The sequence below is a fragment of the Barbus barbus genome, assembly GCF_936440315.1.
Source record: "Barbus barbus genome assembly, chromosome: 28".
Taxonomy (NCBI): Eukaryota; Metazoa; Chordata; class Actinopteri; order Cypriniformes; family Cyprinidae; genus Barbus; species Barbus barbus.
The window spans coordinates 13,798,756-13,817,675 of record NC_136756.1 but is presented as its reverse complement, the minus strand read 5'-3'; the positions used below and the strand labels follow the sequence as shown (position 1 = coordinate 13,817,675).

The window sequence follows — 18,920 nt, the reverse complement described above, 5'->3', positions numbered from 1 at the left end:
GACTTGTATACTATTAGTCACCAAGATCCATGGGTTTCACAGAAAAAAAGGAAGGAACTGTTGTCTCATAAATAACAGAAAATTATGGTGAGGAAAGAGTTAATGTTGTAAAATTAATATCGGTCACTTGATTGAAACTAGTCATATTAGACAGATTCCAACACAGGTTGTGTTAAATGCCATAATCCTGGTTAAACTATGAGCCAAACTTCTCAATGTAAAAAGATATCAAAATTAAATTAATTACTAGTTCACATGCGTTTTACAAGGTAGATTTTGTCTGCAAAGACTGAAAATAATCATAAACTCAATTTAAAGGTATTATAGGTTGGTATTATGTCTTTATTATTATTTTGTGTGTGTGTATGCATGCATGTATATATGTGTAGTGCCTAGTAGACCAGGACACACACACAAAATAATTTCAAGACAGCACTTTCCTTAGCAGGAGTCAAGACTTCCACTCCCAGCATCTGCATTTGACTGGCTGGCCGATTTCCTGCCCTAAATCTCCTTATCTCAGGAGACCTCTAAAAACCAGGATGAATTTGAGGGAGCATCTGGACGTATTCCAGAACAGGACTTTACTGCGGCTTTCTTATCACTTAAACATAACTCAACCAGAAACAGGACAAAGACCTCTGGATCTGGACACGACCTCCTGACTGCTTAACGTAATGTATGTTACGTTAGATACATGTATATGTATCATTATCGTTAGATACATCTGTGAGATACATGCCGTTGGGCATGTATCTCACAGATACATGCCCAACGGGACACTCATGACCCCCGGATAGCTCCCCCTTTCGTCCTCCCTGCATTCCAAAGGAATGTGTTTTTTTTCCTTGTGCAAAGAACACCCAAACTGTTATTAACTCTCTGCCAACAGATATTCCTTTATTCCTATTTCCATTAAAACAATATACTCAATAGACAATACATACTAACGTTGTATCTTATGTCTTTCATATACTTGGTGTGATTATTTAGAAGGTAGCATGTTAGTCGATGCATTAACCCATGTAGTATATACAATTAAGGTATGTACTTTGTGTATGCTAAATACCTGTTGTTTGATTTTGAATGAAAGCTAGTTGCGTCAGCAATAATTTGGTGTGGATGAAAGTTGACTTTTCTCATCATAATGTATGATTAAAACACTTATAGGGATCTGCTAGGACATATTCTTAATTTACGCACGGAAAACTGAGCTGTGCGGGGCGGGGCTCCGCCCTACAGAAACACTTCTGATTGGCTCAAACAGCAAAAGGGGCAGACTGAAATCAGCCCGTTAAAGACAGATGCCCAGCTTTGCTTAGTTGTTTGCTGCTTGCTCGCGTGCTGTTTTGAAACTTCGGCTCCTCATCTGATCGCGCTGTTAAGCGCTCCCAGCCATTAACATCTGGCCGAGCATTGAACAACTATCAATACTTAGTCAAACTTCTGAAGAAACCCTCGAAAGTCTGAAGCTACGCAAAAGGAACACAAGGAAGAACTTTGAGCGTCTTCACCCACAGAGAAACCAACCAATCGCAAGAGGGCATCCCCAGTGACATCGCGCAACAGCGATTTCAGCAGCCAATCCGCACCTGGGGTTCCCTCAACCAGGAAAGGAACGAAACAACTCAGAGCAAGTAATCAAATAATTCTTCATAATTCTGCTGGAAACTGGTTGCATTCATCTTTAAGAGTAAAGATTCCCTCAGGTTGAAGTTAGAGCATTCTTGGAAATGAGCATTAGAACCTTAAACTCTCTTCAAATCAAAACAATTCATTGCCTGATGCCAGCTTGACTAACGTGACCTGCCAGAACTAACGCTATGCTTGATTTATATCAAATAGTTACATTTTACTAATAATTAAAGTTAATATAATGAGACACTAGGACTGTCAACAAAACAGATCTTTCCACTGCAGAATAAAGTGAAGCAGCTGAAGTGATGCAGCTCAAATGTAACATGCTATGAATGCATTTATGCTGCAAAATTACAACTGCATAAATAATGTTGTTTTAAATTACGATTTTAAAATAAATGTTTTTTTAATATACACATACGAAAAACTTTTAAATATGAAAGTAAACCGCCAGCAGATGGCAGCAAGTGACTGACTTATTGAGTGAGTCATTGAGTCATTTATTCAAACGGTTCGTTCAAACGGCTGATTCATTCAAAAATGAACCAAGTGCCTGCCTGTGTCCCAGTGTGCATACTATCCACCCTATCTGTCCTAAATAGTATTGAAAACTACTAATATCACAGAATTTTGGATGGATAGTATGCACATTAGGACGCTGGCCCTGTTTTTCTGAATGGGTTACTGAATCATTGATTTGTTCGATACACCGTGTGTTACTCAGACATGCGCGACTAATGCTGTGATCTTTTTTTGGAACTATTTTCGTTAAATCAATCCCAAACAGTCAGCACTGACAGTGTCTAAAATGTAAGTCACTTAATATTAACTACTTGTTTGAACTCTTGCATAAAATCAATGTTAAATTTGCAGTCATACTGGAATTTCAGGGTAACCTACACCCTTTTGGTCATGCCATGCTGCTTAACTAGACTATATCATATGTTATAAATATAAAAACTACATTTTTACTGCAGTATGTTTCTTCTGTGTGCAGTTGCGTTCATTTGTTTTGATTTATTCATGAGATTCTTTCATACACATACATTCTGTGTGAGCCTCAACTGCACGACCTTGTCACTGTCACTATATTATCCAATATAAATTGCCGTTTGCACCAAATGTAATAAAATCAGAATCATTCTCACTGAAATTTTGGTGATTCCCTAATTAGATATTTTAATCACGTTTGTTGTCCGGTCGGGCAAATTGTCTTTCACTCGCCCCTTCAAAAATTGCACTTGTCCCAGACAAGCATTAATGTCGAGTTCTGTTACTGTATATAAATTCAGCCCGCCGAAGTGGCAAGTAGGAAGTGACCATGTGCCACAGCTGAAATCCACCCGCATTTGGCAGGTGTTGATGTCAAGCCCTGTATATATAATAATGGAATCAATCCCATGACCTTGATGACCTTGGTTTTGCCAGCCCCATTACCAGCACAATGCTCTTTAAAAAGTTGAGCAACAGGATCTGGCTGTGACCAAAACCACCAAGTACAAAAGAGTTGATTGATCTTTACAGGGTTGAAGGACAAAGATTTGCAGTTCAATGTTGCATGATATCTGTTTATTCAAAACAAATAGTCCAATAGGGATTTTCAGTCTGCCAATACTTGACATGCGGTTAGACCTGGTACACAGGCACCATCATAACATTAATTGCTGATTAGAGCGGTGAGTTCAGCGCTGGGATCGGTTAGAGTGAGTGAATGATGAGGGTGTGCTGAAGTGAGTATGAGTGTGGCTATGAGGATCATTGCCTTATTAATAGCTGTGTCAGGTGTTGTGAAAAATTTTGCCATTGTCTTCCCCACAGCCCCCGAGCCCTGACGGATGGCTGCTGCAGGCAGAGAAGACTTCCCTTACATGCTGCTATGAGCTCTAATCCTTCACACTTCCATTGTTGGATGCACTGTCACACAGGACTTCCGCCAGCCATGCTCGCCACACTGGCACGCAAACACATCAGATTTATACGTATAGGCTAATGTTAAAAAAACTGACTGATGGAAGACTCGGTCAGCCACTACAGCACAGTTCATGAAACAAAAAATAATTTCTTCCCCAGAGTAGGAGGAGGGAAAAAAACTATGGTGAGAAAGAGAAATTCAGTGAATTTGAAATAATTCTTTAGGCTATGCAGACTAAAACAGACGGTTTGTAACAGTTCAAAGTAACAAAAAAGCTTGTTTTTCAATTAATCTGTTCTTTGGATTTCAATATGACATAATATGGCAAAATATGAAGTTTGATGGGGAGAGGAAAAGACTCTAAAACCTAGAGTAAACCCCAAAATAGCATAACTGTGTTTGAAATTAGTACACTTGACTGTTCAAAACCAGAACTGTTTTCAATAATAATAATAATATTATTATTATTAATAAATGTTTTTTAAGCACCAAAATAAACACACTAGAATGATTACTGAAGGATTGTGTGAAACTGAAGAGTGGATAAGTCTGCTGAAATTCAGCTTTACCAACAAAGAAATAAATAACATGTTCAATTAAATTACAATAGAAAACAGTTATTTTTAAATGTAATAATATTTGTGTATATTTATATCAATATTATATATTTTTTTTTCTGTATTTTTTATCACATAAAGGCAGCCTCGGTGGGCATAAGACACTTCTTAAAAAAATAAAAACACTTAAAAACCCCCCAAATTTTGAAAGGTAGTGAATATATAGTTAAGATATAAAGATAAAAATCAAATTAATACAATTAAATTTTATTTTTTTATTTTTTAATAAAATTCAAATTATAAAGATAACAAATTATATTAAATGATAAAAAAATGAATAATACTTCTAAAATAATTGTAGAATTTTTCTAAAATGTGCAGTCTTAAAAATATTATACTGTATATCAAAATATAAATCATATAAAATTATTACATAAATAATATAGCATACACACACACACACACACACACACACACGTTTACTTAGCTATCTAAATGGGGACATTCCATAGGTGTAATGGTTTTTATACTGTACAAACTGTATGTGCTATTGCCCTACACCTAAACTTAGCCCTCACAGGAGAGTTTCTGCATTTTTACAATTTCAAAAAACTTTGTTTAGTTTCTTTTTAAACCTGTTTTACAAATGAGGACGTCCCCAAAGGGAGGTTTTTGGAGATTTTGTCAGGTTTACCTCACTTTTGGGTACAAATTTATTATTATTATTACAAAATAAGATTAATTAGGTACACACACACACACACACCATTATACTATGTTCTATATTATCCTACAGCCAGGCCATATAAGTAATTAATGCTCTTTCCATACAGCTATTCAGACCTTCCCTTACCCTTACCTTTTCACCCCTAACACACATTTAATCTCCTCACACCCACAGCTCACACTGACAATATCCAGCCAAACCACAGGAGAGCAACACCAGACTGTGTCTGAGTCACTGCAGCAGCAGCAGGTCATGCATAAAGGACAATAGTGCAAGTGGATGTGAAATCTGGAGAAGCTGATAGGAAGAGAGAGTTACCTAAGTGGGTGTGGACTGCAGATTGGACTCACTGATACACAGGATATGCAGAAGCTTCAACCCTAGGGAAATCCCAACAGCTCTCTGAGCACACAGACTGTCCTACAGAGTCAAACCTTCTTGCTTTTAAAGAAAAATTGTGCCCGCCGCCTGAAGACATCTTAGAGACATATTGTCGTTTATTTTGTCGCCCGGGTTTGCCATCTGTGCCATTCCAATAGAGGCTGCTGCCTGGTGAAGCCAGAGCCTGGGCGAGGAGGTCTGCCCGAGCCCCTCCAAAGCCCAGCCTGGTCATTAGTCAAATTGCCTAATGAGAGAGAATACAAATGGCCCCCTGCCCTGACAGGAGGAGTTTTGGAAGTGTCAGCGCTCCTGACCCGTGCTATGAGAACAGATGATGGCTCGCTGCTATTTTCAGCACCTTTTAATGACTCTGTCGTGGCCCTTGCCATTCCTCCTGCTTTCGTCTGATTTTCGTCTTTTATTCATTTTCCGTCTTAACTTTCTATCATTGTGCATCATCGCACACATGTAGAAAAGATTTAAGTGAGAAGAATCAATATTTCACTTTAAAGCAACATAGCGCTTTTTTTCATGCCGTTACAACATATATGGTCTGAGGTTTCAATGTTCAAAAAGGACACAAAAGAACACAAAAGTCCTGTTTAAGTCTTTAGAACTTATAATAGATTTGTGCTGAGTTTTTTGAGAAAAAGATGAACTTTTCCACATATATCTTCCATTCCATTTGTCAGTTGTGCACAAAAAGCATTCTTGTAGCCTCATAAAATTAAGGTTGAACCACTGATGTCACATGGACTATTTTAACAATGTCCTTACCATATTTCTGGACATTGAATGTGCCAGTTGCATGGCTGTCTATGCAGGGTTAGAAAACTATTGGATTTCATCAAAAAAATTCTTAATTTGTGTTCTGAAGATACACAAAGGTCTTATGGGTTTGGAACAGCAATTAATGACAGAATTTAAATTTTTTGGTTGCTTATAAAGAAAATAATGGCCAGTATATCAAAAATTCACCTTTTGTAAACGACTAAACGTCCAACAGGTTTGGAATATCATGAGGTTTGAATAAATGGTGACAGAATTGTCATTTTGGGTGAACCTTTAAGTGCATAAAAAGTGAAAGAGTGAGAGGGAGAGACAAGAGAGATCGGGGCAGGGAAGATGTATTAAGTTTATTTAGCAGAGAATAGTTATTTTTCCATCTGGTTGACAAGTGGCCCTTGAAATCTGGTAGTGGGTCGGGTGCCAGTAGGCATCACCCACTGGGCACTGCTCTATCTGTCTTCCAGAGTGAAAGAGGAGCCAAATGCTCCAGCGGATACTTGGCATTAAGCACACACTTAAGAAATGCTGTAATGTAATGTAATTCCTGCAACTATCACCCGTTCCATTCGGTAAGAGAGATCAAGAAACATAACCTCTAGATAAAAATAATCTCCAATATTTTTTTTCTCCATGTAATAACACAAATGTGCATAATCAATTAAACAAACAATAAAAGTCACAAAATAAAACAAAAACTCAAAATAAAAAAAATATAATATATAAACACACACACACATATTTGTATGTATGTATTTATACAATACATAAAATAAAAACGAAATAAAATAAAACAAACAAACAAAAAAATAAATAAAAGTAAAACAAAATAAACAGAAACACAATAAGACACAATAAAATAAAAACAATATAAATAAAAATAAAATGAGCTAAAAAACTAATAAAACAAGTAAAACAATGTAAGTATTAAGTAAAACTAATTCAAAATAAAATAAAACAAAATTAAATAAAAAATAAATATTAACACAAAATAAGACATTAAAATAAAAATACATAAAATAAAAACAAAGCAAATAAAATAAGCTAATAAACAACTGAATAAAATAAACAAACAAAAAAATAGGATACACAATAAATAAACAATAAAAACAAACAAAAACATTTTAGAAATAAAAGTAGGGTAGTGGGTGGAATCAAACTCTGGTTTGAACCAAGCAATTGAACCAAGTGTTAAAACCTCCTAAGATAAGTGGTCTAGGGATTAGTCAAGTGTACTAGAGAGATTAGTACTAGCTCTGGCATGTGATAGGTCTAGTGGTACTGTAATGCTAGCATAGTGATCTGAAGTTGTTTTGAGACGCTAAGTAAATGAGCTCGGCCTCTCCAGAGCATGCATGAGTGGCAGAGCTGGCAACGAACCCGCCGCTAAATTGCGTTTGCCGGATGGGCCGCAGCAGAAGGCACAATTACACCAAATCCCCTCTTAATTAGCAGTTCTGTGGGTATGCTAACTCACCATGCTGGAGCAGGAGGTAGGGCGGACTTGGAAAGGGATGTTGAACCATACTAGAAAGAGAAGCAAATTAAGGCAAGAAAGTGGCGTAAGGGCCACGCGATAGGGTCGGTGCCTGTATTTGTATACAGTCCGTGTGAGAGCTACATTGAGCTGAGCTAGCATCCCATACCTCCACTTAAGTTTCACTGGCACCCTATAGTAGACAATCACTGGCACGGAGCCCCAATAGATCCCCTCAGCGCTGGGGAGTGTTATTAAGTTTTCCATGTTGGCGGCTGCAGGGCGATGTAAAGTGGCACCTCGGCCTGGAGAGTAATGATCTGTGCCAGGACTCAGGCAGGAGGGATGACAGCATGAGAGGCCTCGTTGGCAGCCACTGGTGCAGCCATAGGACCATTCATCATCTCTTTAAACCAATCCACCAATGCTGCACCGCCATCCCTCATTAATTATGTTAATCATTGTAGCATTACGTTCGTTGTGACATGAGGCTCAGTAGACACTGTAGCTCAGATGTGTCATTGAGATGTGAATATGTACATAAGGTTTGACAGCTGCAGTTTGGCCTAACAAACAGTGCAAGTATGACATTGAGCCCTGAATGAAGCAACTGTGTAGGCGATCACGGATAGGAAGCAGGAGCCTGATTGACTTAAGATGTCTGGATTTACATTTTAGGAACTGTAAAGTGCATACTGCATGGAACTATAGACAAAAAAAACAACAACAAACAACAAAACAACATAAAACACAACAAAAAAGAAATGAAAACAAAAACAAAGCAAAGCAAAAAAAAAAAAAAAAACTAAACAAAAACACACACAAAAACCCAAACAAAAACAAAACAAAACGAGCAGGAAATCCCCTGGAGAGCCTTGTGACAGTTTGTTAATATCAATATGTATATATTAATATCAATATTTGACATTTTTTTGTACAATGTCTTGTGGTACAACTACCAAAAAAACTAACATTTATAAATTATTACAAATAAATTAATAAAAACTACAGTAAAATATATAATAAATAAATAAATAAATAAACATTTTAATTAATTGATTTATTTTTTAAAATATTGGTTAAGATGTGCAGTCAAGAATAAATGAAAAAAAAAAATATTTCTTTTTTTCTTTTAATTGGTTACACAAGTCATTTTCAAATTAGTAAGTCATTAAAGTAAAACTTTTCTTGAACATGGTATAAAAACCAGGATGAATACAAATAGAACATTTCTAATAACTTAGTACATATATTTATTATTTTTAAGAAGACTTTTCTTTACTGTTAACTCTCATACATGTCATCTTCTCTTGTACCTCTTGTACCGTAAAATCTTGAATAGGAAGAAAAAAAAAAAAAACTAAATATGACCCATGCCTATGACACCAAAGAATAAAGGATGTTCATAAATTATGACAACACATACAATAGCATGCTGACTACAATAAGCGTTTATTTTGAGAGCATTGGTGTGGGAATTTGGCCATTGTTTCAGAGAATAAACTCTTCATACAGCTGTAGATGAGTCTCTTAATATACTTTGAGACAAAAGCAGGCGGCACACTTTCAAAACAGCCTTTGGGGGGCCCACTTCCCCTTATCAGAAATGGCTCCATTCCAAGGAATCTCATTGTGAGTTTAAATCGCACTATGTATTAGGGGCTCGTTAATAACCAACTTAACGAGTCCACAGACCCATTAAAAGATCTTTAAGAGCATATTTGATCATAAATCTCCTTAACCTATATTTAATGGCTGGATTTCGAGGGAAATATTTTTATCAAGTTCTAATTAGATGTGTGATAACAAAGACTGCTGAACATGAGGGCAATGGGAAGGCTAGACAGGCCCATCTATTGAGGGCGGCCATGTTTGATAGGCTGAAGACTAATGAAGGAACAGATCTTATTCTGGGCTTGGAGATGGACGGCTGAGGAATGATACCCCGGACTGTGATTAGGCCCACAGGCACGTGGCTCTCATTAGTCTTATGCTCGACTTAAATGTCCAAGAAACTTACAGACACATTTAGAAAATAATAGAAGAGCACATTTATATTAATAGTGGGAATAGAAAAGAAAAAGACTAAATAGTTTTCTATAGGTAATGACGAAACAAAAACAAAAAAAGATAATAGAATAAAAGTTTTTTTTTTTTCCAAATACACAGTATATTTATTTAAAAAATATTTATATATTTAAATAAAAATAATACTAATAATAACCATTATTATTATTATTGTTATTATTATTATTATTATTACATAAATACATTTTTAAATAAATATATATTTAAATAATAATAATAATAACCAATATACACACACACACACAAAAAAAACAAATTAATAAATAAATTCAGCTAAGCATAGAATTTTTTTTTTTTTTAATTGACCCTTCAAAATTAAAATGCAATAGGTAAAACTACAAATGTAAATGTAGAAGTATACGTACTTTGACAATAATTATTTTAATTATTTTGCAATGGCAGCGTTACAAAAAAAAAAAAAAAAACGTAAAGAGAGTGATATGGTTCAATGTGCATATTAGTATAGGTGCCACTACGCTAAAGGAAGAGACCTCCTAAAGAAGACTCTAAAGGGTAGAGTCTTAAATCCGGATTAATCCAGAAACAAAACTTCAGACGTCACATCAGTCATAGGTTTAGTGGTATTTGCTATCATGCACACGAGCCAAGCAAGTTGTAAACCCCCTCTGCATTTTCCCCAGGCTCCCTCTTTACATAGGCCACAGGAATAAATCATTAATGGCTTTTTTGGAAAAGAAGCTGTATGCAGTCTTTCATGCCCTGTCGCCAACCTGAAGTCCTTGGCTCTCTTTCAGAACAGTTTTATTGGCCCGAAATTGCGCGGCTTAAATCGTGTACCCATCGAAAGTAAAACACAGCTGTAAATCTGGTCTATGTCTATTCCCCTCCTAGTCCCCCCACCGCCGCCCATCAAATATCCATACACAATTCATTTAGGGCAATTTAGCTGATGCTAAACAGAATCAAGGTGAACTTTCAATGGGCCCTCGGCTATGAGAGAGGAGGAGCAGAAAAATGGTGGCCTAGCTTTGGGGGGTTTTAATCAACCAGCTCCTCAAGGCTAGCCATCCAGCCATAGAGCAGCCGCACTTAGCAGATGAGTTTTTGTGTCGCTAGCCCGAGTGCGTGTTCTCTAATCCTTCAGCCTAAAGTGTTTTGGTATTGTAAAATATGGCCACACGGGTGGAGAGAGCTGCTGGGCTACACGAGATTAGAGTCACGATTAAAAGCCTATGGGATCCTCCTCGACTGTCAAGCGCTAGCTGGAGCGCTAGTCACGCCGCAGTCTGCAGCCGGAGATAAGATGGAACTTTTGTTTGAAACCTGATGAGAGGCTTCCTAATGAAAGTGCTGGCCCAAAAATAATCTTTTTTCTCTGTGTTAGTCAATCAAAAAACAGTGTGGTCGGGGACGGTGAAAAAAATAAAAAGCCGGGGAAAAAGAGAAGTCATTTTGCATAATCAGTGAGCACCATCTGGAACAATTAACGAAATTCCACAGAACTCGGAGGATCAGTCATATTGCCTTATTAAAGATCCTGAATTATAGGAGCAATAAATCCATGGAAAAATGAAGCGTACCCCGGCCTGTCATCACTATTTTAACTTCAAATACGCACGAATATTCGATAAGGCTGAAAAGAAGAGATTAATATATGCAAATTAAGTCAAGCATTTAAAAAAAACCCCAACAACTGTCTGCCGTTTTTTTCCTGTCTCTTATTACGAGCCTTTATGTTTTATTCATACACCAGCTCACCTGTCATTTCATAAGCTCTAATATTATGGGGGTATTATTAAAGTGCGTAAAGTGGCGCTTTAATTGGAAAGCTCTGTTGCATTTTCCAATTATTTGGAGCAAATTAAAAGCAGATGCACATACTTTAATAAGAGGACTAATATCAGTTCCGGAAATCAAAAATCATTGTCACTCACTCTGATATTTTGCAAACTTAAGCTGATACTGAAATATCTCTGTATTTTTATCTCTCTCTCTCCAGTCACCTCTTAATTGATCTTTCTTTAATCCACCAAGGAATAATTGATTACCATTATATATAATCTTTAATAAAGGCATTGTCATTCTTTTTGTGATTAATGCAATAGATATGTTAATGTCACTTACATAAGGGATATTGGATATCTGTGTTATTATGAGTATCTGTTCCTTGTTTTTTATAGATGAATGAAAATAGCAAGTGGCAAAAGTCAAGCTCCTTATCACATATATATAAAAAAAGATTTGAACAATAATGAAGTTCCCTTTACAAAAAAACATTTAGAGAATCACAGCTCATACGATGCTCATTTCTGATAGACTAAGTATTACTTCATTAATACTCCCAAAAAAGAATGTATTCAAATCCATCACCTCACAGATGTTGCAAACGGACTCTTTTTCACACTGATTCCTTCGCTAATTAGGAAATATTTCCTTCAAGCCATCAAGCTAAATGAAAAATAAATGACACCAAAAATCTGCTCAGCTTCAAAGAGGCAGTGGTGAAACAAAGCAAGAGGTTGTGAAGTCTAGAAAGACCCAACTTGTTAAAATGAGCGTGGACTGTCAAGTGAATGAAGGTTGCCAAATCTATGTGAATTAGTTTTTAATACTCTGCTAATAAATGTCAAAGCACCGGCACCTCAAATCCGCACATAATGTGGCTGACGATGACAGATACCCAGACATGTCGAGTCTTCTGCGCTAGGCTAGTCTTTAATGCGCTGGTCTTTTTTTTTTTTTTTGCATGTGTGTGTTGTGTTTTGTTGGGAAGTGACGGAAGGTTTAATCAAGAAAGCAGGCAATTCATCAATCCTGAAGGAGCTGGTGCTAGGAGCCTGACAGAGCGCACATGGTTTTAGCCCAGCTCGAACCTGGCCAGCTGTCAACATCCACGCGCATACATATATACACATATGCGAGCGCGTGGAGTCCCCAACGATTAAGGTAAATCCAGCTGTCTGTTTAAAACCCCACACTAGCTCCTCAGGTCACAACTCAATTCATAAAGAAAATTCAATAAAGTCTCTAATAATAATAATAATAATAATAATAATCCTACATTAAGTAAAAAAATAAATGCATAATTAAATAAATTTAACAAGTTGTTGTTGTTGTTGTTATTATTATTATTATTATTATGTATGCATGGTGCATTCCTAGTGATTATGGTAAATCCAGCTGTCTGTTCAGAACCCCACACTTGCTTTTCAAGTCATAATTCATGAAGAAATTGTAATAAAATTCTAACTAATAGAAGTAGTAGTAGTAGTAATATTAATAGTAACACAGATTTCTATAAATAAATCATATTATAATTATATGTAATAAGCTAATTTGTGTATATTATTGTATAAATTATCATGCACATATCTTCTAACATGTAATTCTAATATAATTAATTTATAGAAATATGTATAATTATACAATGTATTTTACAATTACATGTTATAAGATATGTGTGCATGCTAACTTATATAATATATAAATATATGTAAGCATGCACGTATATCTTATACCATGTAATTATAATATAATTTATTTATAGAAATATGGGTAAGACTTTATTTTAAGGTGTCCTTGTTACAGGAATTACTATTATAATTATGATTAATTATGCATAATTACTTGCAAGTAACCCTAAGCCAAACCCTAATCCTAACCCTAAACATAAGTACATGTAGTTAATTAATATTACTCAGTACATACATGTATAATTTACACTGCGACAAGGACACCTTAAAATAAAGTGCAACCGAAATATGTATAATTATACAATAAAACAATAATAATATTTATTATTATTTATAAGAAGCTTAAGGCAACATTGTCAGAACAGTGGCATAGCAGTTTGTGTACACATTCCCTGTGTCTCTACTATCTCCATCAATAAAAATAGCAAAATATCCACTGGATAACTAGACCACTACTGCTCTGCTGCTAAGCTCGCCTGTGAACACAGTTCCTGATGGTTACAGAGACGTTGCTAAAGGAGGATCAATAGAACACACTACTTGTGGTGACAGAGTGATGATTAGTGGCAGAGCTTGTGTCTGCCTGTCAGTCAAATGGCATTACCATGGCGACAGGGAAGCAGAATGCATCAGCCCTTGTGCTGACAGAACCCTTCCTTTCTCTTTGGCCTCACTCGAGAACAAGTCAATCTGCTGTCACTTTAACTACGTCAAAGGCAAGTGGCAGAGTTTAATGTGTCAGTCACTTATTTTAACCACTGAAGCCTTGATATGATCAACGTGCCTGTAATCGCGCAATTACAGTATGCGTAAAATCTTCCTAAGACTTCCTGAAGTCTCTTTAAGGCTGTTAAAAGAGCAAAGAAGTATTTAATGCAATTAATGAAAATACAAACTGAAGTTAATATATAGTAAATAAAGACCATCAAAAAAGCCAAATCAAATTAATTGGGTCAAAGACGAGCAAAAAATAACTTGCAACTTGCACATCATCTAACTTTTTTCTTCTCCAGGTCTCAATGTAGCAACACTTGTGGTATATTCTTCACATTAAGCTACTAAAATGAAAATATGAGGAATAAAATCATAAGTACAAGTGCAAGTGATACAGTGCATGACCTGCACATTTTATCATTAAATTACAGAAAAAAAAAACATAACATAAGTATGTGTGACCAAATGTCAGCTTTGGACCTGGATGTACCTCAATACAGTGTGATTTCTTCCTCTATGCTACAGATTAGCTCATCCTCACCACATGGTGTCTCTCTCCAGCCAGAAAAAAGCACATAAGCATGCCTTCACATCCCAAACTCAAGTTATATTTTCGAGCTGAAAGACTGCAGGTCTGCAGAGTGAGGTGGTCAATGGGAATTACACATCACTGGTGTATTTTTGTTCTGCCACTTGAAGTGTTAACAATAATCGTAGCGATGTCACTAAAGTCAATTTCACAGAAGGTTGTGTAGCGATACTGTACACATATGCTAGAATTACCTAAAATGAATGATGAACTTTTGAGATAATAGTTACAGAGGGACTGACCTGATTTGGTGTAGAGGTTGTAGATTTGGTGTTCATAGTCTGGCCTGACCATGTTCTTTTTAGTAGAATTGGAGGCCGGAGACTCTGGGAATTGTCTAGAAAATAGAGGCAGAACTGACCTCATTACCAGTGCGCAAAGACATAGGAAATAATTAATGGAAATGTTCAAAAGAAGCACTGTGTTCAGAAAAACGATTCTAGAAGCAAATCTCACACAGCAAAAACTTTCTGCTTTCTAGAATTTTAGGACTGTTTATTTGCACATGGCGTCTGCAGAATTATGAAGGAATTATGCAAATCAGATAACAATGCAAACACGGTCCATAAAATCTGTCATTGCCCAATTCAAATCTTCAAAGTACCACATTGTGAACGACGCAGCAAACTTATGAGATCTGGCATATTTTACAGGACTGTACAACACTGTGCTCCACAAATGAATCAGCTCTTTAAAGAGTTCTTGAAACTGGAACATAAATATGATATAAATATAACAGGAATCATTGATGTTAGCGATTGTGGGTGTCCATCTTTAACCACTGTGAATCACTGACTCCATCTGATCATTAACCTCATATTTTCTCTCCCTCCCGGTCTGTGGCTCTTAGGTGCCTGTGAGCGATTGTCATGGAGTCAGTGGTAATAAGAAGGGTTTCCTAAGCCAGTATGATATAAGACACACACACACACACACACACACACACACAGAAACGGTCCTAAAACTTATACACACAGTTATACACACAACCACCTCATCAGTCCAAGGAGGGTGTCTGTGGATAGATTATTAGTGTCACCCTGCGTGGACAGCTAAAGTGTTGGACTTTTTTTTATTATTTCCTTGGAGCATCATACTATATTCCTATTATACAATAGGAGTGCCAATGAATCTAATAATGTTGCAGTAATAATGCTGTAAAAATTAAAACCTAATTTTCAGAAGCCAATTTTCAGATAAACTCATAAAATACTATGAATAATTTATAATAATGAAATTCAATTACCACAATATAATAATACTAGCAGCCTAATAATACTAATAAGAACAACATATTATTATTATTATTATTAAAATACATTCATCATATTATAATAAAATGGAGAAATAATAATTTATAATCGATATAATCAAATATTATTCTAATAAACATTTCACATTTATTATTACTACATTTATACTTTCATACATGCAATTTACTGTAAAATATTTTATATTTCCACTATGATTATTATTGTTATTAATATTAATACATTTTCATTATATTTCTGCATTTAGACTTGAATGAAAAGAGGAATAAAAGCAATTTGTGAAAGAGAATAATAATCATTATTATTGTTATTATTATTAAACATTTTGCATAAAAGAATCCTCGGCTGGTCTCAAGTCAAATTGCTTATCCATATCAAAGTTTTGGGAAAGAGCAAAAATAGCGTGCGTTGCACTTCATGGACAGTTTGAACTTGCTCTCCTCATCAATCAGGCACTGGTGAATTACACTCTCTGACTCACTCTCGGGAATCAATAAATTCAGTGCTCGCTGCCTGAGTCTCTCTGCATCAGGAGCGCTGCATAATTCTGCTTTAGACATGCTTTGAAGACCAAATGAGCATCTCCAACAGGTTACAGGATGCATCAGATGCATTAAAGTCAGACAGAGTCATGTTTGGAAGAAGATTAGGAGCAAAGTGACACCGCCAAGGGGAGTAAGATGTCATTTAGCCGGTGGAAGAATCTGAGTTTGAGAGTAAGTTAGTGCAGAAGTGGATGTTGGAAAATCTTCTGAAATGTGATATCAATGCAAAGCAGGAGATGCCTAGATGTTGAAAATGGAGGAGGGGTATGTTTGAAATAAACAGATGAAATGGTTGAAGCAAAGGCAAATCCGGTTGGTTACTTTGGTGCAGAAATCCGCTAAGCAAAAACCCGAATTAGCAAATCACAGCCATTGATTCTTTCTGAAAGCACTTTTCTCAGTCAAACACCCTGTCCACCAAAGATCTACTGAACATATTCATCCAAATTAATGAATGGGAACTGTGGGTCAGCTCTAGTATTCAAGTCGTGAGTAAACTGAAGCCAGGTCTGCCGTGAGTGGCTACTCTGCATTTCTATCAGGTGTGATGAGATAAATAAATGCAGTAATTTCTATCAGGGGCCATAAAACATGCTCTCTGACAGCCTGTGGTATTTATGAACTGAAGCCTGCAACTCAGATTTATTTCTCTCGATGGGGCCGACTTCTCCCTGTTCATCTGCATCAGCATTTGCCCGTGTTCAATTCGGCCCAATGGTGAATTTTTAAAAGGTTGGCATCAATCTTGTGGAACCGATTGCCACATTTAATGAAGACTTCCCTTCGTTTGCAAAGGTTGACTCGAACGCAGGGGGGAAAGAAAGCCAGGGACATGGCTCTACGCGCATCCAGACATTTCACAAACAGCCATAAACTGAAAGGAGACCGTCCGGATGCTCTTTCGTCGAAACTGGCCTCAACTACCCCAGTCACTGGCGCAAGCCAAAACAATAGCGAATGATACAGAGCGATACAGAAAATGGAAATGAGATATATTCAATGAAAAGCCTGTTTACGGCACACAAATGTATTTGGACGTAAAACATCACCAATTTGATAAGGTCAAAATAGAGATTAGAGCTAGTCTTCAGAAAATCAACCATTTTAAGATTATCTAACGTCATGTAGCCTATATGTTTAAAATATAACATTTATATAGAGCAACTAAAAAAGAACACCCAATCTCCAAAACATTACGACTTTGAGCCGCCTCTCAAAAAGTGAAATAAAACTAAAATATAAGTTTCAGGAGCGAGCGTTTCCCTATCTTCAGAGCTGTCAAACAGTGTAACCATACTCAATCCCAATTCTCTGCTTTTAACAGTTTAGGGTACACTGGGTTTGGGTAGCATATGGCAAATCAATTACACATCTAATTCTTAAAATACAAACATGGCTACATAATCAACGGCAGCGCGAGCTTGCCTTATGTTGGCCACTGGAGTTTTGGCTACAATTAATCATCATTCAAAGCCATCAGAGCAACACTGACACAAATCCCTATTTTGAATATCTAATTATACCACAATACCTCCCAGAATTAAAACATAACTGGGATTACAGCGTAAACAATTTAACTCGTACACCACAGCATAAGCCTCAAATGGTTTCTGTTTCTTATGTCATTTTAGATCTTCAACATGCTCCACTTAGATCTACGGATGATGATGAGGCCAAGAAAGAAGGGAGTCTGAAGACAGATGAAGGTATCGAGGCACAATCCTGGAGGACAGCTGATGGCTGATTCCTAATAAGGCCAAATGGAAGACAAGTAGACACAAAGACAAGCACTCAAGAACATCACAATGCCTGGTAGATGGAGGAAGAGGATTGACCTGGGATGAAGGTCTGGACAAGTTAGGACTGAGTCTTCAAATGAGGAGACAGGCACTTCCAAAAAGTGAAAGGGAAAGTGACATACAGCCAAGTATGGTGACCCATACTCGGAATTTGTGCTCTGCATTTAACCCATCCAAAGTGCACACACACAGCAGTGAACACACACACACCGTGAACACACACCCAGAGCAGTGGGCAGCCATTTATGCTGCGGCGCCTGGGGAGCAGTTGGGGGTTCGGTGCCTTGCTCAAGGGCACCTCAGTCGTGGTATTGAGTGTGGAGAGAGCGCTGGACATTCACTCCCTCCACCTACAATCCCTGCCTGCCCGAGACTCGAACTCACAACCTTTGGATTACGAGTCTGACTCTCTAACCATTAGGCCACGACTTCCCCACACAAAAGTGTATGTAGACTAAATAAGACTGAATTGCAGTTGGATTACCACTAGTGATGAAACAAACAACAACAACAACAACAAAAAGTACTTTAAAACTTTTCCATGAACCAAAAGGATTGTTAGCTTGTACAGTATTTACAGGCAAGGCAATATTACAGCCTGGGAAATTTCAAGGATCTTCAACATGCTCCACTTATATCTACGGATGACGATGAGGCCAAGAAAGATGGGAGTGTGAAGACAGACGAAGGTCTGAAAGCACAAACTCAGAGGACAGTTGATGGTTGATTCCTAACAAGGCCAAATGGAAGACAAGTGGACATAAAGACAAGCACTCAAGAATATCACAATGCCTGGTAGGTGGAGGAAGAGGCTCGACTTGGGATGAAGAACTGGGCAAATTAGAGCAGAGTCTTCAAATGAGAAGACAGACACATCCTAGTAGTGTAGGTAGACTAAAATAAGACCGAATTGTGGTTGGAATACCATCAGTGATTAAACGGAAAACAATTTTGTGTATTTTAAAACTGTTGCATGAACAAAAATGATTGCTAACTTGTACA

General features: G+C 36.8%; 1 protein-coding gene across 2 annotated transcripts in view; it reads right to left on the bottom strand.

Annotated features, from left to right (window-relative positions):
• mvb12bb (multivesicular body subunit 12Bb) overlaps window positions 1-18,920 on the bottom strand; it is a 51,451-nt gene that overhangs the window by 13,732 nt on the left and 18,799 nt on the right. For both annotated transcript variants that reach the window (XM_079382164.1, XM_079382163.1), the window contains exon 7: window positions 14,546-14,640. In XM_079382164.1, coding sequence (XP_079238290.1) covers window positions 14,546-14,640 — 95 coding nt within the window. The remainder of the gene's footprint in view (window positions 1-14,545; window positions 14,641-18,920) is intronic.